This window comes from Sander vitreus, chromosome 6, assembly GCF_031162955.1.
Source record: "Sander vitreus isolate 19-12246 chromosome 6, sanVit1, whole genome shotgun sequence".
In the NCBI taxonomy this organism is placed as follows: Eukaryota; Metazoa; Chordata; class Actinopteri; order Perciformes; family Percidae; genus Sander; species Sander vitreus.
The window spans coordinates 3562738-3589675 of record NC_135860.1 but is presented as its reverse complement, the minus strand read 5'-3'; the positions used below and the strand labels follow the sequence as shown (position 1 = coordinate 3589675).

The following is a 26938-nucleotide window of genomic DNA, read 5'->3' as shown; positions in this document are numbered from 1 at the left end:
AGTGGAGTGGAACTTTAAGTACTTCTCTGTAACATTGGTCAGTTATAAATTAATAATAGTTCAACACGCAACATCAGAGCAGTCGGGTGGGGCTCCATCAGATTTGATATACTGTGTGTGTGTGTGTGTGTGGGTCTCCTCGGCAACATTAGCAAACAACCTGATATACATCACATTCTGACTCTGACTGTTATATTGCGAAATTCTGATTGGTGCGTGTAAATACCTGACTTCAACTGTCTCCATCTACTTCAATCTAGTGAGAAGAGCACAGAAAAAAATCCAGAGATCTCTTATGAAAATTCTTATTAAATAGCCAATATGGTTCTGACTTATGGAGAATTACTGGAATTGTTGGGTCTTTGTAAATTATAGAGTGTGGTCTAGACCTACTCCTAATCCTACTTACCTAATCTGTAAAGTGTCTCGAGATGACTCTTGTTATGATTTGATACTATAAATAAAATGTAATTGACTTTAGAAGGTTATATTGTGTTCATGAAGAACCACATCTTTTATAGTTAGAAGCAGATATAGAATATACATTTGAATGGCCCTTAATGTAATTGTTTATGTTGCTGTGTATGTAACCAGGCTGGACTCACTGACTTTTAGTAGACTCAGTTGTCTATAAAAACGGTGAAACTGAAAAAAAAGTGCATCAGGCGGTATCACGTTGGTTTTTGGTGCATGCAGATGTATCACCCACATAGAGTACAGTAACATTTTATTATCATTTTATTGATCAAAATGAAATAAAAAAAAGTACTACGTGGTGCAATACCTTAGGCAAATAAATAAAAACCGTACTAAAAATCAAAAAGGAAAAAAGAGCTTCTGCATACATAAGGTTGAATCCTAAACACAAAACCAGGTCACTAACAAGTTTACCCAGAAGTTTGCAACAGCGTCGGATGTACATTTCATATACAGTAACTGTTTTTACACCAGGTCTTCGGTTTGACCACATACGCAATCTGCCGCAGGGCAATGAAAAAAGTTTGGTAGATTTTCCTCTCTCTCTGATGGCCTTGGGAGTTTGACTTTTGCCCTGCCAGTGTTTTCCTTCTCTATAAGCTTTGAGGGCTTTTCATCTCGCCAAGGTGCAAGGGCAGCCACTTCTCTCCTCTCCCAGCCCCTTCATCCCATCCAGCATGCACATACACATGCGCATTTCCATTTCAGCTATAGCGCGAGATTAGCAGCTCCACCAGCCCAAGGCTGGCTTAAGACAAGAGGGCAGACATCTAGCAGTGTTGGTGGGATGCATGCGGGGGAGGAGATCCCCCAAGACTTGTTTGAGGCCGCTGTGGATTCTCTGGCTGAATCCTCAAAACACACATGTGGTTGTTTAGGATGAGCCTGTGTGGTGAAGTGTCAATTTCTTGTCAACTTGATCGCCTCACATAGAACTAGCGCTACACTGGATGCATGGAAGATCACATTTAAAGGAGTATACTGTACTTACAGATTTTTGTTGGAGAAAGCCATTTAATCTGAGGGATTGTTTTTTTTCTTTTTTCTTCTTCTTCACTACATAAAATAATATAGCTTTTAATCCTAGAGATTGTGAATTGATCAGTAAATTGTAGGTGGCACTGTGACGTCTTTTCAGTTCGATTTTGGTTTGGTAAAGTCTCACCTCTTGAACCTATGGTTGCCTTTTGCTCCATTTCCTTCAAAGGCACCACACTAATACACCATATTGTTATTTTAAGGAAAGACATGACAACTTGGAAATCACATTTGAATGGTGCTATCGGTACATTTTGATTCCAGAGGGGGTTACATTGCTGTCAACAGCTTTCTTTTCTTTTGTTGAGGTTGTCACTGCAGATTAGGGCTGCACAATTAACCGCAATTGTATCGAATATGGCCTGGTGCAAAATCCAAATCGCAGGGGGGGCGCAATATTTGTTAATGCCAAAATATGTGGCAAACCATTCTGAATTCAGTATTGCGGCGCTGCAGAGATGTCCCGGCCTACAAATCGTATCCTACAGACTAAAGAAAAAAACCTTTGTTTGGTACAGATACTCGCAAAAATCACACTATAATCATTTTAATTTCTTTCAATGTTAATAATTTTCAATGAAAATGAGAATAATGATACAAAAAAACGATCATTCCCTCCAATATCGTGAATCATATCGCAATATCAGTCAAAAAATAATCGCAATTAGATATTTTCCTCATATCGTGCAGCCCTACTGCTGATGCTACTTTCTCTTCTTCTTCCTCTAATCGTCCTGAATGAACTGGATCAGAACCACAGTACTTCCTTTGCATCAGATCACAAAAACCTGCCTAAAACCAAATGTAAAAGATTTCATGAACTGCTTTTAGTGGTATCTGGTTTTGGTGTTATTTGCCTATAGGTTTTGAGTTATAGATTTCGGAGATGTCATCCTTCTCTCTGATCGGTGAAGCCAATTTCATTTATGAAATGACATTTTAAATAATTCATCACCAACATCCTTTTCCAGAATCTGTGTCCCTGTTACTCTGGATAATCTACAGAACATGCTGTCAACAGTTTTAATAACGCCACAAACTAAATTCATTTTACACGTAGTGGGGTGTAGCTGAAAATCTTAGCAGGGCATATCTCAAAACTTCAGTAATTAAAACCAAACTGGATGCATGTCTAGACACCGTCCTTTTACACATTTTAAGAACTCTGCAAGCAAAAGGTTATTAGTCTTTTTTTAATTTCTGCGTCATAATCAAATGGTACTTTATTAATAAGCATGTGTTCGCGAGATAGAAATAGTTCTAAATGAAAGTGTAATACATATTTTCCATTTGGCTTTTAATTTGAAAGTCGATTAGGGGTAAGTAAGAAAATATGTAATTTTCTAATTTGGGTGAACTGACCCTTTACGTATTTGGGGTTATTGCTATTTCTCTAAGAATGATGCATAGTTCTATTTTAAATACAGACTTAAACCCATTAACAAAGCTTTTCACAGCCTTCAGCCGGCTTACATGTAGGCCTACACTAGTCAACCCACAATGGTTGGACATCAGGCCATTTGACCGCAAAACCCCCAACAAGCCCATCAGACAGATCAGGCATCCTGTGGCAATAGGGCCTGTTACAACTGACCCGTAACATGTAGCCCAACTACAACTAAATTGCGGCTGAATTATTGATACAGTGGCGTTGGCCGCTTTGCAAGTGGGGGCATGAAAGGGAGCCAACATGGGAATGGTCTGCTAATTTTATATGGGAGCCTCAGGGCACATTCCTCCCACTGAAGACCAAACATATTGACATATGTGTGCGGGGGAAGAAAGTGTATATGATATCAGCTTGGTGCTGAAGGAGAAAAATGGACAATGTGGCTCTCCACATAGGTTGAACCTCAGTCTACATGTGTCTATCATTTTCCTGTAAATATGGCTATGCAATCTGAGAATGTGAGCACTGAGGCGATGCATGTATGGCACTGCTCGGCAGGTTGGAGTAAAAATGTATGCAATATCCTTTTCTCTTTTGCTCTCCTGCTTTTTAGATTGCTCCCCTGGCATCATTACAGCTAAACTGTCTGTTTCGCATTCATTTGTCAGTGTTATATCAATACTGTACGGAGAAATGGTGAGATGAATTGTGACGTATGCTATCAAGTCGTTTAGAAGGATAGACCAGGGGGGTGGGGGGCTGTTTGTAGCTAAGCCAAGGTTGTTGACCATCAGTAAACTGGCTGGCTAATTTCTCCAGAAGTGTCCAAAGGCCTTTGTGTCCTCAGTGCACTTTTATTTCCACCTCTCTTGGAATTGTGATGGCCGTGCCTCGGGGCGACAGAGACACCTAGAGGAGCGCCCACCTTTAAATCCGCTGCTCCATGACTTCAACCATGACCCCTCGCTTGAGGGATCCCTCAGGCGAGATTTAAACGAGCTCCCCCAGGTCCGCAGCGGCTCCTCTATTCACTGTCACGTATTTTAAAGACATGAATTGGCCCTCTCTGATGGTTGATTGTAAAATGTATTTGAATTAAAAAGAGAAGATTTGGATAAATTGATATAAAAACATACATATGTGGGTAAATGTGCCGTGACATGTATGTATAAACAGTGTGTCATGAGAGAAGAAAAGGGCATGCATTTGGAGTGGCTGTGACAGAAAGACAGAGGGAATGCTGAGGGCCCTTGTGACCCTTTTCCTTCTCTCAGTCCTTATTTCCGTCCTTATTCAAAAAATAGAAGGTAGTGCTCAAAATAAAATAAAAAAACACCCTTACTGTATTTGCATTTCATCAGAATCCAGGGTTTTTTTCCTTTTAATTCTAATCTATATTTATTTTTTTTCAAATCTTCTTTCACGTTAAATACTAGGGCTTACATTTTTACAATGTGTGTCTTCTATTATGGAGGACGAGTGGCGAGAAAAGCATACAATATACACGCTATTGATCCACGGCCATCACTGCAGAAAAAAAGTCAGTTCAGGGGGTGGGGGAAAGGAGGGGGGACTGGACACAGCGATCGATAACCTACTCTATCAGCCGTTTCCATGGCAACCGGCCGAGCAAGGACAGAGGGCTGCCATGCATTTTGCACCTGTCTATTTCATATACCTATTGTGATAATGAAAGTGTCAGGGAAACGAATGCAAAGGTGACGTGGGGCTCCAGCCCCGCGTCAACTTCCACAATTAAAGAAATTACATAAAGGTTAATAGCTTGCTGGAAAAGTGAGGTGAAAAATGGAAGCGATGACGGTTCTGGCGGGATTTCAGTGACCTCCTCCTCTCCCTGATGTAGGTTGAAGGACGCTCGAAGGCAAACTGGGTTGCAGGAAATCGGATGCAAATCCGGGTGCCTGGGTTATTTTCAGAAAAACATGCACAGATGACAGTTTGAAATCGGCAGTTGTTTCCTGACAGTGGAGACGGGGGCCTCTTTTGTGGTTGACCCCAATTTGGAGGTCGGGCAAGCATGATCAATGTGCTGGCCATTAGCTCACCATGAGCAACTTTAGGCGCAAGAGCAGAGAAATATAGCAGAGTAGATACAGAAACTGAGTGAGGAACAAAGGCGTGCAGGAGGGAGGGAGCGGCACTGTTGGTCGAGGTTAGCCGAAGCTTTCTTTCTTCAGATCAAAACCCAGCACCGAGCCAGACAGACTATCAGGAGAACTTGACACCCAGACAATCACTGAATCTCCGTCTGTCTGCCCATGGTGGGCATTGAACTTTCAGCCCCCTTTGAACCGGAGGCTCATTGGCTCCAGAGCAGGGGTGCTGAGCTGGGTCGGCCCTAAGTGAACGGGATGGATATCATGATCTGGGGCCTGTGTTGATCATGTGCCGTATTGATCGCCAATCGAAACTACTGCTGAAAACGCAGGATTGAGCGGGAGAGTGCGAGAGACGGAGTGGGAGGGAAGGCAATCAGCTGTGGCTTCTTACTATGGCCAGTAGCCCTGTATCAGGCTGCTGTGGTTGCCGACGCTGCTGCAGAGGAGGAAATGGCGGTTTCGGAGAGTGCTGTACACCACGAGTGCAACACGTCCAGCTTACATGCATTTCCTTGAGGGTTCCCCCTCTGTACTGGTGTATTCTGGTCTATTCTTATTGATGCAGCAGTCATGAAAGACAAATCACAAACCGCAATGGATTTGCTTGAATGACAGCAGAGTGAAACTCGAGCGTGAGCGCAGCATGTCAGCGAGTGGCAAGCTGCACCACTGTGGACAACACAGCAGTTGTCCTCTAGCACCAGAGGCACTCTGTGTTTTGTGAGCTGTGACAGTGAGCTATCGACGGGCACGTGGCTCTGCAGTGTTGTTCAGGGGCCACTGGCCACTGCACTGACCTTTGACACCCCATCCATGCACTGGCCTTTATTGTTAGGGGAGAAAGAGGAAGAAAGAGGAGCAGGAGGAAGAGGGAGTAGAGGGGAATAGATGACCCATTGGCTCCTTGTGTTTGGATTCTCCCTCCCCCACAGCCTCACCCCTCCCATCCCAACACCTCCATCCATCCCTCCCTCCCGCCTTCCCTTACCCCCTCTCCCCCCTTACACACTCTACCTCATGCCGATCAATGACAGTTTCATGTGGCTTCTCTGGGCCTGCAGTGACGTGTGTCCTATTGATTTATCGACATTACTCGAGGCAAGCGAACCCAAAAGCCCCCCCTCTCAGTAGGCAGCCAGGCTCCAGCCCAGCAGAGGCATACCTCCCCCTGCGCCGGGTGGGCCCATGCCAAGTCATCCAACTGTACCAGGCTTTCTGGAAGCGGCAGCGCATTAACTACACACAACCGAACAGTATTTTTGTGTGGATGCATGGTCTGCGTATGTCACTGAGAATGCTTTTAAGCATCGCCCCCTCCCTCTGCCCATCTAGCTTCTGCCTGTCCCCCCTCTTTTCTCCTGCACTCCATGGGACATGTAATGGGGACAATGAGTGAGACACCCTGGCACTCACAACACATTTACTGTCGCCTCCGATTTCCAGAGGCGACTATTCCACTTTTATGGTTAAAAGGTTCTTTTCTTTCGTCCGTGTCAATGTCATGCCTCTGTGGCCATGGCCCATCCTTGTGGCTATGGCTCTCATCTGCCCCTCTTCCTATCTTTTACAGGGGTGGGGGTGTGAATCAGACAAGCCCATCCTTTTACACTCTGCCCCCCCCAGGCTCTCCTGTGTCCAGTGAAAGGCCAGTGGATTCAGCAAGAGGAGGGGTAGAGGGCAGCTGGACACTCCCCGTGGCCTGGCTAGCCGCTGATGTGGGGGTCGTAGAGGGGGGGCAATCCAACACCATTAGGATAGGACTGCTGCGTTGGCAGCTGGCCCTAAAAAAGGAGGAGGAGGAGGGGGGTCAAAGGAGGCGCAGAGATCAGTGACCTGGCCACAGTGTCCAGCTGGGGGGTTATTTCACAGCCCACCTCCAGCCACGTGCTGGATGACCATCTGGGGATCTGCCAAAGCCCCACAACAGAGGTAGCATCATCTTCTTAGTTGCTGGGATAACCAACAACAAAAGTCAAGAAATCTGTCAGCCTGATCTTGAGAGAGGTGGGAGGGGGCACTGCAGCTGCCTGTTGTTGTTTGGCATCAAGTGCGGTACGCATCTGCTGTTTAATGCAATGCAGTGCAGTGTTTGCACCTCACAGGTGCTCTGATCTTGTTGAGTGATTGCAGATATAAGAAATCTCTCCCTTACTGTACCTTTAGTTTGGGCTGTAGCTGACGATTCTTTTCAAGTCTTCTTTGGTTAATCGTTTAGTCTATAAAATGTCAGAAAATAGTGAAAAAGGCCCATCATAACTTCCCAGAGCTCAACATGATTGATTAATCGAATAATCGTACTACATCTGATGTTGCCTTCCATGGGTCTATATACTGAAAATGACTAAATATCTGAAGTGGAATCCCTGAAAGGTTAAAGGTGGTTTGAATTGGAATTCTCCTCTAAAGTGCAAGAGAGCACAGGGGGGTCACTCAGCAGTCCAGATGGACCACCAGATTCTCTTTTAGCTGAGCCGTTCAGTTTGATGGCTCTGATCGGAGGACAGATTAGCACTGGTTTGTTGTCAGTGCTAACCTCACCCTCCTCCTCCCCTTTCCTCCTCCCCTTCTTTCTTCCTCCTCCACCCACAATCCTCCCCCATCCTTTCATCATCCTCTTCTTCTCCCCGAGCCTTCTGTCTTAAACTGTTTAAGGTGATCGAATTTTGCCCATCCTCCCAATGTGGTCGGAGGGGATCAAGGGTTGCTGACCCCAGCCTGATTGTAAAGGTTGTGGAGGAACCTCCATAATAAATAGAGGTCCTGCTAAACACATCTGACCTTCGAGATGTTTCTATGAGCTTAAAAAAATCCTCTGCATTTATTTTGGGGATTCTGTAATCCCTTTAACATTTATCATTGTTCTGCTAATGAAAGTGATCTTTGCGTTCATGTCTGATAGGTTTCTAATTAGATTCACATAGACCCATGTGGAAATGGTCCAAAGGATGAGCCAGTGGAGGATTGGAGTGGTGGAGTTATTGCTCTCAGAAAACACCGGAGTGCTCCAATGTGCTGAAAGAAATTCATAAATGTGGTGGAGGGGTGGGGTGAGCTGCAATTGTGCACCAGCGTAATCTTTGGTCAGCACTTCTTCATGGCCGATACCCTGATAGGAAAGAAATTCTCTTCTGAAATTTGATTAATTGTTGTCTCTCCGCCTCTCAATCCAAACATTGGTGGAAATGGAGGCCAGTTGACAGGACAGATACATCAGCCTCGAGAGCTGCGAGCCCCTGGCAAGCAGAGGCATTTCTTATCCTGTAACAGGATATCCACATACAGCGAGGTGTGGAAAAGTGAGAACTGCATCGTCTTCATTTGGCCATAACAAGGGAGAGGGGGAGGAGGGGTGTAAGGAGGAGAGAGATGGGAGGAGAAGGGGGAGTCAGCCAGCCAGGCAGGCAGCTCGCTAGGTTGGGCCGAGGCGTATCGATTGATTTCCCAATAGCCTCTGGTCCACGAGCGGCGAACCCTGGCCCCGGTTGCTAGGTGACCACACCATCCAAGATGGAGAGCGGGGTGATGAAGGGTGACAGCAGCTCTGGGGGTCAGCGGGGCCACTGGTCATTCTGCAGCCCCTCTGGGACGCTCCGGACATGCAGATAATGCAATGAAACTGGACCTCGACTCGCAGGGAGAGACGAGCGAAGCTGGAATATAGAAAGACAATATCGGAGAGGAGAGTGTCGCCCACCATCTTTGTTCTTCTCGGCTGTGATCAATGCAGTGTCTGCGAATCGCCTCGTAGCTGTATGCGTGTGCATACATTACGGCAAAATAAAATTGGAAAAGCAGCTGTTCGATCAGTTTTATGGAGATCGTGTGGGGTTTCAGGTTTCACGCCGTAGAGTTTTTACGCAAAAATTAGATTCCTTGAAAAATGTTTATGACACCGGTGTGATTTCAAAGGGGCCGTTGACCATATATGAAAATATTGATTTGACAAACAAAGAGCTATTCAAATAGTCATTGTCCAAAACATATTGCCTAAATTTGAAGATGAGGGACATCGCCTTTTTACAACCACAGTAAAAACACACCGCTGTTCTCATCACAGGTCCAAAAGCAATTTACTCAAATGTACAATTTACTAAATCGCAAAAGAGGTCAAGACATTTATTGTCACAGTTCTGTTGAAATAAATATACAGCGCTGAGTCATTTGGGTCCGTAGAAAGGAGTTAAATTGTTCATTCATGCATTCTCATTGTAAAATGAAAGGTAGCGTATGAAATAAAGTGCTTAATTCCTGTTAATGAAATATCTAGATATTTATAAAAATGACACCTTGGGTTACAAACTGAATGCAGGCATGCAAGCTGAAGATTTTACAGCTTTTTATTAAAGTATGACTCATGACAAGACCTATATTTTTTTACTCATATAATGTTCTGTTTTAAATGATGAACCAGTGAGACCCTTCAATCTTAAGAGCAGAATAAATGCTCAGGGAATGCAGGCTTGGCTCACAAAACGTCCATGATCTGATCCGTACAAAAGAAAAATACTGTAAACATGAACTGGCCATAATCTATATCACATATTCCACAATGATACATGATACCGTAGCGCTTTTCTACATATCGATTGTTCCACTGTGCGAGTGAGAAATGATACGGAGGGCAAAAGAGAAGAAGATGAAGCAGAAGGAGGAGGAGGAAAAGAAGAAGCTGGGTGTGTGTGTGTGTGTGTGTGTGTGTGTGTGTGTGTGTGGGGGGGGGGTATAAACTGGGAGACAAATGTAAAAGGATCTACATCACACTGTAAGCTGTGCACAGAGAAGTTACCAGAAGGCAAGAAATCAGCACAGAAGGGGGTGGGTGGTTTTGTGTGTGTGTGTGTGTGTGTGTGTGTGTGTGTGTGTGTGTGTGTGTGTGTGTGTGTGTGTGTCGGGTTGAGGGTCACGGGGAGAAACCCATCCAGTCGGCCCTGAAAGGCCACCTTGCATCCTGGCTGTTGCTTGTGTTCTTCCTGTATAAAGGCTTTCCCTTTATCCTGTGCCATGCCTCTCATGTCCTCCTCAGAAGGAGCCTGAGCGTTTTCATGTCTGTTGGAGTTCCATATCCCGAGGAGGGAGGACTTATGTGTCTCTGTGTGCACTTGTGTATTTTCCTCCCTCCTATCTATTAATAATATTGGGGAGAGAGAGAGAGAGAGAGAGAAATAGAAAGACAGGGAGATAGAAGTGGATGTTTGCTTTGGTACTAGGCGATATGTTTCTCTGTTTGCAGCCCTAAGCTGTGCGAGTATTCAGCTCCTAAATATTACCTTCCCTTGTGACTCCAAACTATCTCTCGCCCTAAAGGGCTGCTTAGACCTCCCTGGCCAAATATCAACATACCTTTAACAGCAACTGGCAACCGACATTTTCAAATGGAAGGATTTAGGGCCTGGATGGCTAGAGGATAAGTGAAAGAGGAGAAGAAGGGAAAGGGAAAAGAGTAAAAGTACAAACCAAATTGTGTCCCAAACATTTTTGGAAACGGTCATTTATTACAAAAGGATTGTTATGTTTGGCCCCGAGGACTCCACCATGGCAGGAACTCAAATCCTTGACAAGTTGGCTGACTATGTTAACTCGTCTGCCAAAAATCTTGGTGTCATTTTTGATTCTGATCTCAGCTTTGAGAAGCAAATCAGTTTGACACTTCGATCCAGTTCCCTTCAGCTGTGGACAATTTCCAAAATCAAGTCTTTTTCTCTGCCCCCGTGATCTGCTGGAAAAGGTTTTCCATGCCTTTGTTTCTTATAATGTACGCATTATAACAGTATATGTAGCATACTGTATTCCTTATATGTTTGTCAGCCTTCCATGTCCTTGCTGTTACTTGTTCAAAATGCTACTGCTTAACTTCTCACTGTCACCAAAAAGAAAGACCACATTGCCCCTGCGCCGGCCTCTCTTCATTCACATAGATAGATAGATAGATAGATAGATAGATAGATAGATAGATTATTGATTCCCAAGGGGAAATTCAAGGTCCCAGTAGCTTAAAGGTCCAATGTGTAGGAATTTCTCCCATCTAGCGTTGAGATCATATATCGCAATCAACTCTCTCTCACCACGCAGTTCAAAGTACGTATTACAGCTACGGTAGCCTTCACGCTTCAAAAAGCCGGTCTCTTGCTCTTTTCAATATCCTTTTTCTTTTTCTCGGGGTGAAGAAGGAGACTCCTGTTCCTGAAATTTGGATTTTGAATACGTGTGGTCCTTAGCAGCATTAGCAGCACCCGTGAGTTTATCATGTGACAGCGAAAACGCGAAAGGCGGAGCAGTATGTCCTGTATGTCCCTTACCGGCTAACGTATTTCAAGATGGCGCATGAATATGGAGCGTCTATCCCAGTTCACGCGAATGCAAATGTAAAATTTCAAGCCAAAAGGAATACTTGGAATTGATGGTGGTGGTAAATATTCATGAAAAAGGACAAGTTTGTGAACAGGCAACACAGATTTTGATTATGAACAACTAAACACGTTACACACTGGACCTTTAAAGACATCACACACAACATAAACATACATCACAAACAGGATGATAGAAATAAAAAATCCACATGAATGTACTAAGGGATGTATTAGCATGAGACGCTTGCAGTGACAGGGCAGGGACTGACCCTGTGATTCAGTATGTATGGTAAGGTGCTCTATGAGAGTGGGTGTCATGGTGGTAGTGCAAATAAGTCCAATAGTGCAAGGATAAAGTCTAGAGACCAGCATTAAATATGGACAATATAAGAGAATGTAATGTAGACATAGTAATATAAAAACTATAGGAGTACACGGATAACGTTTTAAAAAAGACAGCATTAAATAAGGGCATTATAAGGGAATAAAGTAGACAGTAGGTTAGACACTTCCAGTGTGGTATAGAATTTAAAATTTTAAATATCTTACTGGTTGTTTATCAGGCATTTAATTGCCTTGTCTTACATCTCTGATCTTTTAAATCCTCAAATCTCTTCTAAGTCTTGTCTTTGGGCCTGAGTCTGTTGGGTGTCCGTGACTGAAACAAAAAAAAAGTCCTCAAAACTTAACAACAACATCCGTAGTTTGTCCTGCATAGCGGGATCTATTGCCATTACTTTCTAAAACTGTTACAAATGGCCATTACAAAAAATGATTTATTTGCTCTGCGGCACAAAAACGACGTCTTGGTTAAGGTTATGGGAAGACCACGGTCATGGTTAAAAGACAACCAGCGTTGACTCTTGGTAAGAACCAATGTCAAAGCCTCACACTTTTTTGACAAATCCACTCAACCCAAACTCCCCCATACAAGGTTTTTGGCACCATACAGTACGCTACTTCCACCTTTGTGTCTGCCATCATTTGCATGGCCACAAGATGTCTTTGTGTGGTATCCGAGGTCTTTTTAGGCTTTACATCAAACGACCAATGCTGGGAATCAAGCTTTTGCTGTTTCCTAGTCTATGGAACAGCCTTCCTGTCACTATGAGGAGTGCCCCCCCCCCCCACACTTGAAACCTGCCCCACATGCCAGTTTTATTTCTCTGTATTTGGACCTGCGTCACTATCTGTACAGCACAGTGTGTGTGTGTCGCTTGGTCTCACAGGGCATATTTAGCTGTTTTAAAATGTGCTTTCCAAATAAAGTGACTTGACTAAATGACTACTGAGGGACCCTGCACCCAAGACAGTCCTCTAGCTGTGTGTTTGTGTGTGTGTGTGTGTGTGTGTGTGTGTGTGTGTGTGTGTGTGTGTGTTTAGCAGTGGAGAGCGAGGGGGAGGTGGATGGAGATGGTATCAATCGCCAAGCCAGGCCATTGAATGTATTGATTAGTTACCTTTCTTATTAACATGCTGATTAAAGAGAGAAGGGAGAGAGAGAGAGAGAGAGAAGGAGTGAAAGAGAGGCGGACGAGGCTGCACACACACACACACACACACTCCTCGCCTCGTACGGACGGACGGAGAGGAAGCAGCAGCCGTGGCCAAGAAAGAGAAAAGGATGCAGAGTGGATTTAACAGCCGAGCGGGGAAGGAAAATCAGGGAATAATTGGGAAGAGGAGGAGAGAGGGAAGCAAGTCGAAGAGAAGAGGAGGAGGAGAAGGATGAGGAGGAGGATGAGTAGTGGGGGGGGGGGGATGGAAAGGGGGGGCCGACCTGACTGGAAAACCAAGGAAGGAAAAAAGAGAGAAAGCCTGCTGCCTTTGATCCCCCACCGAGTTACACTGGCTGACTGGCTGGAGAAACTGACACACACTTTTCGGCTGTGAGACACACATTTACACCCACACACACTCACGAGCTCACACACACACACACACACACCTGCACCCTTACTTAAACACACACGCACACTACGAGGCTGACAGGCCAAGGCAAACGCATGCATTATCGGAAGAGAAAATAGCTCTGTGTGAGTGTGTTTGTGTGATCAATACGTAGGTGCTTTTTAAACTGTACTTTTATCAGTGAGTGACCATGTTAAGCAGCGTGTGGTGAGGGATTTCTTGAGATGCATGCCAAGGTTTTCCGAGAAAGGCGGAATGTTTTATTCCGAGAGGGACCGGAAGGCGTAGAGGGCAAGATGGAGGGAGAGAGGGAGTGAGGGGGGGGGGAAGGCAGAGGATGCAGCAAGATGCAGACTTGTTTATTTGTATGTTTGTGTCGATGCGTTTGAGTGGGTGTGTCTGCATGTTTGTCATGTGCATGTAGAGAAGGAGGGACGTTGGAGTATTTCACAAGGCAGCAGAATCCGACCAGAAACTGACATATGCATGATGTCTTATCTGAGAAAGAAGTTCAAATGCAGCTTGCACAGTTTGATTTGTAATTTGGGTCGCAGCTATAGCAACTGCTGCTGTGTTTAATGTGGTTATGCAGTGTGAGTGTAAAGCCTGCGGTGATGACACCACAGGCCCGGGAGTGCATGCATGTGTGTGTTGCACGGGCCTTGTCTTCGCATTTCTTCACGTTCATATTTCTGTTTTTTATTGTAGGTACGATGTGTGCTTTTAATTTGAACTCTCTTTCTTTAAAAAAATAAAATAAAATAAATGGCTCAAGTGATGTCTCACTCTGCACATTTATTTTTTATTGCCTTAACAACGGAAAATGGCTCTAATTGAGATTGTAAGGGATCATTTGATGAAAGCTACTTACTTTCCTATTTATTAATTTGAAACAAATAATGTTTCAAAATGACCTGCAAAAGGGATTTTTTTTTTCCAGACCAATTTTCTGTATTTAAAAAACAACCTGTTATGTAGATTATATTCATGATCATCATGTGGCAGCATGTTGGTCCTGAATGAATTATAGGAGTGATAAAAAATGAACATAGATAAAAATCAAATGCAAAATAAGACAAAAATGTGACAAAACATCCTCCATATGAGCCGGGGGAAATACAAATGCTGGTTCAACAGACTTAAACTTGCAGAAAATGTGTCACTGAGGAAGTCACATTTAAATCCTCTGTAAAAACCCAAAAGAACTTCTCCACCTGTAGCATAGCAAGCAAGAGCAGGACTTTATTTACTCCTCCAGCTGTTTGACTAATGATGGACTACACTAATTGTTGAACTTTTCAGAACTTCTAATGAGCACTGATTCTGAGCTGAATAAGAGAGAGAGAGAGAGAGAGAGAGAGAGAGAGAGAGGAGAGAGAGAGACAGAGACAGAGAGAGAGAAGAAATGAACTCAGACAAGTTACAACTTATCGACCTTTGCACCCCCCTTGAGCTCCATTTTGCATAAATTAAACACTTTTCCTTCCTCCAGCCACCAGATAAATCCATTTGCATAAAGAATGCGTAGCCAATTATAAAGGCAGACATTTACATTTTATATGAAAAATAGTTGTAGGGCAAATAGGAGGCTGTTTAAAAATGCACGGATCGATTCTCACTGGCGCGCGCGCTCATGCCGGACGCGCTCACACACACACACACACACACACACACACACACACACACACACACACACGTCACACACAATTTCTAGATCAAGAATTAATAATAAATAATAAAATCAAAACCTTTCATTTGTATAAAACAAAATATCCCCGCAGCAAGATTTCAGAGAAGTTAATTTATTCCAAATACAGATAATCAAGCAAAAAAAAAATATAATAAATAATAAATGTAATAAGGAAAATACTCAATAGTCATAAACTGAATATTCAAAAAACATTTCCCCCTCATCAGAATCAGAAATAGATTCCTTGGCAGGTAAGTAGCACTTGCTAGGAATTTGCTTTGGTTGATGGTGCATACATAAAAAGAATAATATAAAAACAAACAATAAATAAATACAGAAACAAACACATACATACAGATGGCTATTTAACATTAAGAAGGGGGGGGGGGGGGGGGGGAGGCTGTAGGGTTAGTGAAGGATGTACAAAAATGTGCAAAACGTGATGTTTGATTCTTGCAGGTGAAACTAGTCTTTAGCAGCAAGAAACTCCTATTTGTAGCGCATGGTTGGCTCATTCGGAGGCCAACCCAGTGGATTAAACCAGTGCATTTGCATGAATCCAGATATGATCGATAATAACATTATTCACGCTGCGAAGTCAAGTTCATTACTCATTACTGCAACTAAAACCCAGAAATAATAGAGGAAAGTCATGTGATAATTAGCATCCACTCGCTAGCTCAAAGTTCCAGCAGCTCCAGTATTTTACACTGTCGACCTGATGGAGGCAGATGGAGATTCTGAGTGTTATGTATAGGTCGAATTTCATCTATTTATTTGGCTTTTTTATCTTTTTAGGGAAAAGCATCTGTTTTGATTTGGAGGCAGATGGAGAACTCTTGATTCTGAGTGTTATTATATATTATTACTTCCAGGGTACAAAATCATAAACTATGCAAGTGGCTGGTAGATTTGTTACACACAAGCAATGGTAATCTATTGAGTGGCTGGGGGAATCTGTACATCACAAACCATGTAGCTGGTGGACCAAAAAAAAAAAAACCCTGATACATCTATTTAGTTTGACTTTTAGAAGGAAAAGCGTCCGTTTTGAATTGTAGTCTAATAGTAGCCCCGCCTACAAAACTATTTATGATAACTTTTCTATTGTTCATTTTTGCTTTCTTGTATTATTCTCACTTTATTTATTTTGTAACGAAAGACTGGCAAAGTAAGCTTTTCATTGCATGGTGGAAGCTGTCTTTGCTGTGAACAAACGTCTTGAATCGTACCTCTTGTAAATATAAGAGAATTAGCCATTTTTGGAATTATTCAGATATTATAATGTAACGTGATGCTTGCTCTTCATTTATTTCGCTACGATGTAAAGTGTGACGTTACAAAAAAAACAGACTTAAGTAGCTGTTATTAGTCAGCGATGTGTTCTGTGAGAAATATATTTAGGTAGAAGTGTGTGTGTGTGTGTGTGTGTGTGTGTGTGTGTGTGTGTGTGTGTGTGTGTGTGTGTGTGTGTGTGTGTGTGTGCGCGCAGCAGGCCCCACGTTGTTAATGCAGATCAAGTGAAGGCCTGCATGCACCGTTTGCCTGCAGGTTACATGTGTTTAACCCAGTCCCTTTAAAAAAAGAAGAGGATTCATGAAAAAGATCCATATGAATGACGTTCATTTTTATTTTTATGTTGCATAACAGATCAGATGAGACTAATGAAAGACCCCTTTTAGAACCTCATAGAATCAGTGCTGCAAGATAATGTTCTCTGATATCAAATGCGTAGGAGTCCATGTGGCTCATTTCTGCCATCATCATTATTATCAATTATATTATTTTATGCTATTTCAGATGTAATCCAGTCAAATGAATTCAGGTATTGATTATTCACGTTGCGATGTGTGTAACGTGGTGTCGTGGTAATAATTGATTGCATTGATTGGTTAGGGATGGGAGGGAAATAAAAAATGATGACAGATGACAACAAGAAAAGGGGAAGAGAAACCCAGAACAGTGTCAGAACAACACACTATCATTATATCATATTGTAAATGTGCCCATGCTGTTTAAATGCCAATAGTCACAATACAACAACAACAAAAACACGCAGTAATACATTTTCGTTTTGGTTTTTAAATCGAAATATATATTTCTCATTTAATGTTTTTCAGATATTTTAATTTGTGTTAACCTATCAGTGTGTGTGTGTAATAAAAACATATAGGTATACAATAACCTAAATAGGTTCAAAGAAATATTATTTACAAATGCATGGTTAGCCTACCTGTTTTTTTTAAATAATAAATGTACTTTTCGTCATATAGCGATGAAATGTGGATTTAAATGTTGAGCCACTTTCAACATTGTGTTGTAAATAAAGCTAGAAATTAAAAAAATAATAATAATAATAGTAATTGTGGTGGTCATACCGAGTGTTATATTGTTATACAGGTAGTGTATAGATGTTAATACCAATATATGAGTTTAAGAGAATGTCCTCAGCTCAGAGTTTAACTTCACACCTGCAGCTGCACAAAGTCTCTCAAAATCTCCAGTGTAAAGGGTCCTGCTGTAAATTTCCTGCAAAAAAATGTTAAAAAAAATAAAATAACATACACTGAACTCCAGAGGATGTAAAGTCAACTTTATTAAATGAAATAAATAAATAAAACTTTAGAGACGAGCAACATGATTCCAGTTTTACTTTGGCTTGTAAATACAGTTGAATCTGAAAGAGAAAAAAATAAACATAGTGGCAGCTTGAGGAAAATAGTATTTTATGACTTAGCAGGCAGAAATCACATTTACATTTTTTTCTTTTAGAATCAGCGCAGATGTGCGTGGGTTTTGCACACTAATGCCGTATAGGTTGAGGGAATTAAAAAGAAACGTGTTTCTCTCACTGGTACCTGACACACCTCCCATATTTCCAAAGTAATCAGGGACATTTGTCTCAAAGGAATTGATTTGAGATGACTTTCAGAAAGGCTGCATAGTTATGCTGCATAAAGAGGCTACAACAGCTAATGTCCGCGGTTAGTGAAGGCTGTAAAGTGAACTAGTAGGCCTACATTTTATTTTTTCATTAACAGCCTACCTTCCTGCTGAAGTTTGTTTTCAGTGTGCTATGTGTTGAATAAGATTTAAAAGACTTCTTAAAGTGTTTTTACCAGAGTCAACTTTTCTTTTCTTTTCAAAATAAGAGATGAAAAAACTGACTGTCCGAAACGTTCTGTATTATATGTATAATTATATATGACAATAAATAACGTGGGAAATTAACATGTGTTTTGTAGCCTGTGTATTATGTACGGTATTGTGTGTGTGTGTGTGTGTGTGTGTGTGTGTGTGTGTGTGTGTGTGTGTGTGTGTGTGTGTGTGTGTGTGTATGTGTGTATGTGTTTTTGGTTACCACTGTCCCGTTTACACACACACACACACACACACACACACACACACACACACACACACACACACACACACACACACACACACACACACACACGCACTGAATGCAGAAAATGCAGAAACATGCGTGATTATACTTTCAGATGTTTCCCGGGCATTACTGTGTGTGTGTGTGTGTGTGTGTGTGTGTGTGTGTGTGTGTGTGTGTGTGTGTGTGTGTGTGATTAAATAATACATGATATCCAGATGAGACGAAAACAAAACGACCCATTTAGAGTCAGAATTCAAACAGAATCATCATCAGTCTGTTGACACATGGCGATTATTATTAGGCTCTAAAATATATATCAGTAGGCCTATAGCCTATACTATTAATAATAATAATATCACAGCTGGATTTCCGTCTTTAGGTGAAAACACACAAGAAAGGTGCTTTTTCTCTCTCGTGATCCTTCAGATTAGATTCTTCTTCCCTGATGGACGCTGCATAAAAACCGCCATTTAGATTCTCTCTCTTTTTTTTTTCCTTCTTCCTTTTTCGCTGCTGCAAACAGGGAGTCAATATCTCATTCAAAACTGCAACCTGGCGCGTGCGCTCCATCTATTATCATTTACCAATAAGTGATCACGTTTACGCGCTGATTAAACAGCAGATTTGGGGGGCGAGTGTAAAGTACAGGATGACTAATGTTGCACTGTTTATTTCTCCTCCCGTCCTGTTGCTGCTGTTGCTGCAGCTCGGGGATGATTGCAGGCCTTTTTTTGAGTGGACGGGACGTGCACAGCACGTCTATGGCTGCTGAAAACATCTCGCTTCTGCTTACTTTTTTTCATTTTCTTTCTAATAAAATATGAATTGATTAATCGTATCAGGCTGGAAACCCATCTGCTCCAGGAGCAGCCATTTCTCTCCCTCCTCCTCCTCCTCCTCCTCCTCCTCCTTCTTCTTCTTCTTCCTTTTTTTCACTCCAACCTGCAGAAACCAAAAACCCTTTTCTGCCTCTCTTTTGGCTTCTTCTATTGATTGATTTTCCAGCACATGCATGGTCATTTTAATGCCACAGCAATGCCCCCTGACCCCTGACCTCCTCGCTATTGGCTGCTTGTAATATCGGAGTAGCAGGATTTGATGCAGCCCTACATGTCCCACAGGATGAATGCATCAGGTAAATGGGTTACATCTAAACACGCCCAATATTGGCTTTAGATTAAAAACTTATATTCTAAGTCATTCTGCATGAGAGCTGCGGCTAAATGGCTCAAAATGTGAATATTCCTTGGTATATGAATAGCCTGCATTGGTAATGAAGGGTCTGAAGCTTCTTGTGATGCTCTCGCTGTTAAGTCCCTGTGAGAGCATCAGCTAAATGGCTGAAATGTTAATGTTTTTGGCTGTAATGTTGCTGATCGTGCTGCTGCTGCTGCTGCTGCTCTTACAGAGAGGAGAGTGACTCCGGATAATAGCATATATAAGCTAAATGCTTGCAATGACAATGGGTGGCTTTTCTGCTGGTGATCTAAGATTGGAGTTTGAGTTTATTAAAATCATGCTCACAGTTTAGAAAAAAAAGTAATTCTAGCTCTAGAAAAAGAATATAAATACATATAGGCTGCCTATCAATTACACTCATGCACTCATACATTTATACACACATTCTCATTAAAAAAAAAAAGCACCCATCAACTTAAAGCATTCATGTGATCTACTAAGTGCCTCACATACAGTAAAAATAAGACTTAGCCTACAACACTTAAGAGTGATGTAAAGCACATGCAAAGACAACAGCACCAGCCAACTCCAGAGAGATTTGGAGCTTATTGTGCAGTTACATTCATCAGGTAAACAGATGGAATGTGAATATGTGTCATCATAACGCCTCATTACGCAGGAACATAGGATTATTTTTTCTAGATCATAAGTGGCTCTGTGTGAGTGGATGTGTTGACAAACCCAGAACCTGGGTGTCAGCTTCCCTTCAGGCCCACAGTGGATAGCCTGAAGTTGGGGGGGGGGTGGGCCTTGCAGCTCGGGTGTCAGCCTTCCTTCTCGGATTTTCCAGCCACAGAAGGTGAACTTTCACCTCGACCTCCAAAAAAAAAGGGACCTTTTATTTTCGCTCTGTATTGCCGCTGACCATTTTACTTCCAGCTACTCGTCATCCATATATACACGCATCCCTCCGTGCTGCGCGCGCGGGGCGGATCGATAGGGCAGCATCTGCTCCGGGAAGCCGGCGGTCCCACACCGCGCACCGCTCCGCTGTTTTCCAAACGCCAGAACTGCTCATCTCTGAAAATTAAACTGACAGACAGATATGATTAGTATGCGCTCTGCCTCCCTGCTTCTGTCTGTGTGTGTGTGTGTGTGTGTGTGTGTGTGCTCTCTGAGGCCGGTGCGCGCGCAAAACATGCACGCATAGACCTGACCATGCAGACGAGATGTATATTTACGCCTCGTATGTGCACATATACAGGCCCTAGAACCCTTTCATGGACAGCACTAAATAGTCTACAGGCCCTCATGCACGCACACATGCACGTTCTCATAACCAAAAGTGATCACACGCAGTCACATTAATGTAATGACACAAATCCAAGCATACACGTGGCACGCTAAATGTACACAAAATGACATTAAGTGGACACTCTTGCACGTGCACACGGGAACGCGCTCCCAGCAGGCCGGGCCTGCAGTGTGTCTGCTCGGTGCTGCAGCAGCAGGTCGAGGATCTTTTGGAAAAGAAAAAAAAAAACCAAAAAGGGGTCGCATTGATCTTGTTGAGGGACTTTCCGATCTGAAGTGTTGGCGGTTTGAGTGAATGGAGGCGCGTGCTGAGTGCTGATTAAGAGCTGGGCTTAACACGAGCGTCACTTGACAACATTTATTCCTGAAAGGTGGGACTGGAGGAGTAAAGAGAGAAATGAAATACATGTAATCATGTTTGGTAGGCTACTAAAGAGACAGAAATACTGGATGGGGCCTGGTGTGGAAATGGCGTTTAGCAGAGTGGAATTGGATAGATTTCCCCCCCTGGAATCAATAAGTTAGTGAGGCGATTTACATAATTGCATATTCACCCTTGTACGCATTTTTTTTTAAATCATCCCAGGGCAATCCAATCTAACCCTGCACTGATAGGCCTAATAGAAATTACAAATAAAAGTATAAGTTGGGCTATAGTAGACTATAACATTTTAATAAGACGGAAAATCATAATAATAGAAGAAAGACCTGATATTTGAAAAAAATGTGTATTATCTAGCTATATCCCATTCGATCCCCATGTTACAGATAATTCGTCAGAGTGACAATAGCAACAGCATCACGTGTTACATAAAATAGACGCATAACGACGTTAGCCGAATAGTTTGTGAAAAGCCATTGGTCATATCCAATAAACAGCCGAGCGCAGCGGAATGACCGGGATATGTGCGCACATATAATTCATAAATTGTGCATGCAATCAGCTGAAGAAGGCTTAACCTGTGGGGGTTAAAAAGGGAGCATCTCCACCTCCACAAGCCCCCCCCCCCCCTCGAGAGAAAGGGTTAATTGGAGTAGGAATTTCAGCGCACATCTGTCAGATTTTTAAGGCCGTGACGCACTGAAAGCAGAGTCAATGTGAGCAAAGGGGGAGGAGGAGGAGAGGGAGAAAGAGTTGGTGGTGAGATCGATGAAGTGGCAGGCAGAGGGAGGAGGAGGAGGAAAATCTCACGAGATAATGAAAGAAAAAGAGGAGAGCTGCTAGTGTAGAGCAACCACAGGAAGAAAAAAAAAAAAAAATACGAGGCTAGACCCGGAGATTTTGTTGGAGTGGAAAACAAAGACTGAGAAACGGGAACGGAGAGCGAGAGAGAGAGAGAGAGCGAGAGAGATTCGTCTGTAACCGCAGATGGTTTTTTTTTTGCACTCTGGTTTTTGGTGAATGTAGCACCCCGGGGCGCAGCGGACCAATTGTGTGAATCTGCAGGGCTGCTCGGCGACACAATCGGAGACATGCACAGCACGGACAACAGCCGCGGACGCTCTCTGAGAAGTGGAGAATAAAAGGTAGGATTTTTGGAGCTCTATAAACCTACACACGTCGGTGTTTTTTTTGTTTTTTTGTCTCTGAATCTCCATCGCGTTTGCTACTTAGTTAACGCATCGTTCAGATGCATTCACGTGGTGTTAATATGCAAAACGCACCTAATACGCAGCTAATGTTCAGCGCTTCGCATGCGCGCTATACTTCTGTATTCATAACTTTGCATAAGAAGGCCAACAACAGAAAAAATCCCAATGTTCCAAAATGTGATTCGGTTGAAGTGATTAAAACAGTGATATCGGTGTTTGCTCGTGTGTTACTCCGTGGGATGTGTGAGGTAAAAAAAAAAAAAAATGACTCAAACGTTTCTATGATTGTTATTGTTTTGGGATGCACGAGAGTACATGAGTGTTTAATGCTGAGCAGACAAACGTTATTTGGGCTGTTTCCCTCCCTCTGTAACGGTAAAAGTTGAAATACAGCGGAGTAACAGCGCCTGTCTTGTCTCACGCAGGCACAAAAGCGAAGGGCATCTGCCGAGGAACACAGCTGAGCACCAAAGAGACAAGAGAGAGCCGAGTGCTGACGCACAAGTGAGAATAAAAGCAGAAATATCACAGTTATAGCTCCTGATGCTGTTGCAAACTCGTTTTCTGGGAGTTTGATGGAGTTTGAGGACAGTACTTAACGTTATCAGATAATTAATTAGACACCCCCATAAGCCCGGAAATCAATTAATTCACAAATCAATAAATCCATAGTCTGGTGTAACAAGAGACCTTCCAGACTGTTAGCCCCTGGCTGTTGAACAACAATAACAAGAGAAGAGCAACAACAACACAGGGGGCAAGAAAAACTACATTTATTGGTTGAAGATTGAAGATGGATGGGAGTCTAGGGGAGATGTCCCTCCACAGCCACTCTGATCTGGCTCACAGTCAGGACCACGGCAGGGCCATGCTGCACTCGCGGGACCTTTCAGCTGCGTTCCCCAGGCCTTCCCTCGGGGGCCCCTCCATGTCTCTGGAGCCCGAGCCCCGTCCGTCCGGCTTCGACCACTCCATGTCGGCGCTGGGCTACAGCGGCGATTCCCCTTCCGGCGCGGGCAGCACCTATACCACCCTGACCCCCCTGCAGCCCTTTGATGACAAGTTCCACCACCACCACCACCATCACCACCCCTGCCTCCCCGTCAGCAACGTCATCGGCAGCTTCACCCTCATGCGTGAGGACCGAGGCCTCGGCACCAACTTCTACAACCCCTATGGCAAGGACCTGGCCATGTCCCAAAGCCTGTCCCCCCCCTCCGCTGGTTCGGGCCTGGCCTCCTCCATGCACGGCTACGGCAGCTTGGGCAACAGTCCCAATGGCAATGGCGGCCAAATGCTCCACGCTGGCTACGACGTCCACGGGGGGAGCCTCTTCTGCCGGACATCAGATTTTGGCCGCGAGATGTCGCCACCGGGCCTGGGGGGAGGCGATGTGTCAGTGGGGCATCAGCTGAACAAAATGGAGGCTCACCAGCACGCCCAAACCAGCCACCACGCTCACCTCTACAGCCAGCACTACCAGCCCCACCATCACCCGAACCAGCAGACCTCCAAGATGGGCGAGCACCTGCTCTCCTCTTCGTCCGCCTTGTCCTCGCCCGGCGAGGGCATGCTGGCTGGCTCGCAGGGCGGTGGCAGCGGCGGGGAGGAGATCAACACCAGGGACGTGGCCCAGCGGATCATCACCGAGCTGAAGAAGTACAGCATCCCCCAGGCCATCTTCGCCGAGAGGGTTCTGTGTCGGTCACAGGGCACGCTGTCTGACCTCCTGAGGAACCCCAAGCCCTGGGGCAAGCTCAAGTCCGGCCGGGAGACCTTTAAGAGGATGTCCCGCTGGCTGCAGGAGCCCGAGTTTCAAAGAATGGCCTCGCTCCGGCTGGAAGGTAAGATCTGGCTTTGCTACTCTATCTGCCTCAAACACACACACACACACACACACACACACACACACACACACACACACACACACACACACCACCACCACCACCACCACCACCAACAACAACAAACAGACACACTCTCTCCCCTTGTTTTCCCCAAACACCTTCCTTCTCCATGTCTTCCACACACAAAAAATTCTCCTCTCCAGCAATCAGTATGCAGCTCAGGTTGAGACATGAGGAAAAGCAAAAGCATCATACTGATGTTTCCCTTCTTCACTTCTCCACTGTGAATGCACCACTGGTTTGTCTATTGTTTCAACAGCCTGGCTAATAAGAACTTAGCAGCACATTGAGGACAGTTTGAGGAGCAAGTCAGGGCCATATGTGCCATTCCTTTGTTTACTTTGCTCCCAAACAGCTCCTATTGATTTGTACAGTAGCTACAATAAAATCCACAGACATTTGCCCTCCTCTTAAATGAACCATGAAGATCAGTGTGAGCAGCGCCTGGCAATTTAATCGCTTTTGAGCCCACAAAATAATTTGTGCAGATATGCCTTTCTGGAGCGATTGAGTCATTCTAACAGTGATTTATATCTGCCCAGCGTGCGGCTGAAGTTAAGTTGGCAAGGTAGCTGATGCAAATTAGACTTGAGCTTTTGCCAGACGTCTTTTATCAACGTTGTCACCGAGGCAATTACTGTGAGGCTAAATACAAATGTTGTCCTGTTTGGGAGATTCTTCATATCTGGAAAAAACAAGAGGCTATTGCCTAACTGGAGGCACATGGAATCTTCAGTGCTGCATCGATTAGTCCACCGAGAGAAAATTAATTGACGTCTATTTTGATAATCAATTAATAAAAGTCACTTATCTAGCAAAAATGCTAAACATTAGCTGCCTCAGAATGGGGTAATGTGCTGCCTTTTCTGTTTTCTATCGATTTAATTCAATACATTTTTTGGGTGTTGGGCTGTTGGCCAGACAATACAAATACTTTGAAGATGCCACTTTGGGCTCAGAGAACTTGTGATTTTCTTTTCATTTTTCACAATTTTCACAAAACTTTACTTAAACGAAAATAATAGAAGAAGTGAATTGACAGTCAAAAGAAATCATTTGTTTTGGGCCTAGAATAATTTATACATATTTCACAGGGTAAAGATTGTTTTTTTATTTTTTATTTGAAAGGCACATTGTAATCTGCTGCTTGACATTTAATATTCTATGGGGGATGTGGATTGAAGACACGACAGCACGCTGTACAGTGCCGTATTACAGTGTTGTCCCTCCACAGGGACCGAGGGCCCATCTGATACACGGAGCACAGAAAGAGATCCAAGTGAACACAGTAATATGAGAGGAGTATTAGACGAGTGTGTGTGTGTGTGTGTGTTGTGTGTGTCTGCAAGTGGTCTGCTCACTGCGGGGGTCTGTGAGGAGTACGTGTGTGTGAGCCTGCCCAGTTGATCACTGCTTTTCGCTCTCCGTCAGCAGCCCGACTGATTAAGCCCAACAACACAATGGAGTTCATAGGTAATGATTGTGCACTCTTGCAATCCCTTCACCATTATTGATCTTTGATTGTTGGGCTCTGAGAGCACATGTGTACATCCTCCATTCAGCAAAAAGTTACAGCAATCACACCCAAACCTCTTATCTAAACACAAATTGTCTGTGGGGTTTTGTTCTGTAATTTGACAAAATGCAGTTTGATGCATTTAATTCCTGCGACGTGGGAATGCTTTGTATGCAAAACGCCTCGTCCTGTCCCACAAAACCCAATCTTCCCCATGATAAAGCAGCTCTTTGTTCCTTTGAGCAGATTTCTAATAGTCAATCATTCTTTTTTCTTCATTTGCAGCATCTTTTGTTTCCTTGTCTTTTACAAACGCAAACATTATTTTAACAAGTCACGTGTTCCAAGACCGAGCAGCCGATCAATCAGGCTCATAAAAAATTTAAGTCCCTACAAAGAGAAGTGTGCTAATGTTTGACAATGCTGCTCTCTCTCTCTCTCTCTCTCTCTCTCTCTCTCTCTCTCTCCCTCTCTCTCTGCTCCCACACACTCTGAAATTGCATATTTAGTTCTTGGCAAAGCCACAATTTGGACAGCTTGGCACTTTTCTACATAACCTACTTTCCAAAGGGGGTTGTTGTGTTTTTTCCCCCCCTGGCCAACCCCCTTTTGTTTAATTACAAGCCTCTATTGATTTCCATGGGAAAGAGCAGCACGCCTTGCCCACACACACCTCGGCCGCATCGGCGAATCGAGACTGGAATTAGAATGTGTGGTGCCCTGTGCTCTCCAGTCTGAAGATAGCTCAAGTGCTCTCCGCTTCACGCCTCAAGTTTTAAGATGATCCTGCTTAATGCAGCATTCGCTTAAATACATAGAAGGCCCTTCAGTGTAAGGCAGCAGCACTGTGTTATTTCCATAACCGTGTCTCTGATATATGTCGGGCTGCAGAGCTCTCTGAGTCTCTAATTATGGAATGTAGTTGCTGCCATTTTGTCTTTTCAAATAACTGTCTTTCTACAGAGACATTTTGCTAAACACGGAGGAGGTGATCCCTCGGATTTATCCGCAGTATCTTGGTTTTTATAGTATGTGTGTGTGTTTGGGTGTGTGTGTGTGTGTGTGTGT

The 26938-nt window shown here is 43.6% G+C and overlaps 1 protein-coding gene across 1 annotated transcript in view; it reads left to right on the top strand.

The window, feature by feature from the left end:
* The first annotated feature begins 23240 nt into the window (after window positions 1-23240).
* The window catches only part of onecutl (one cut domain, family member, like), an 8768-nt gene continuing 5070 nt past the window's right edge, over window positions 23241-26938 (top strand). Inside the window, exon 1 of the mRNA XM_078251778.1 lies at window positions 23241-24291. Within this exon, the coding sequence (XP_078107904.1) occupies window positions 23241-24291 (1051 nt within the window). The remainder of the gene's footprint in view (window positions 24292-26938) is intronic.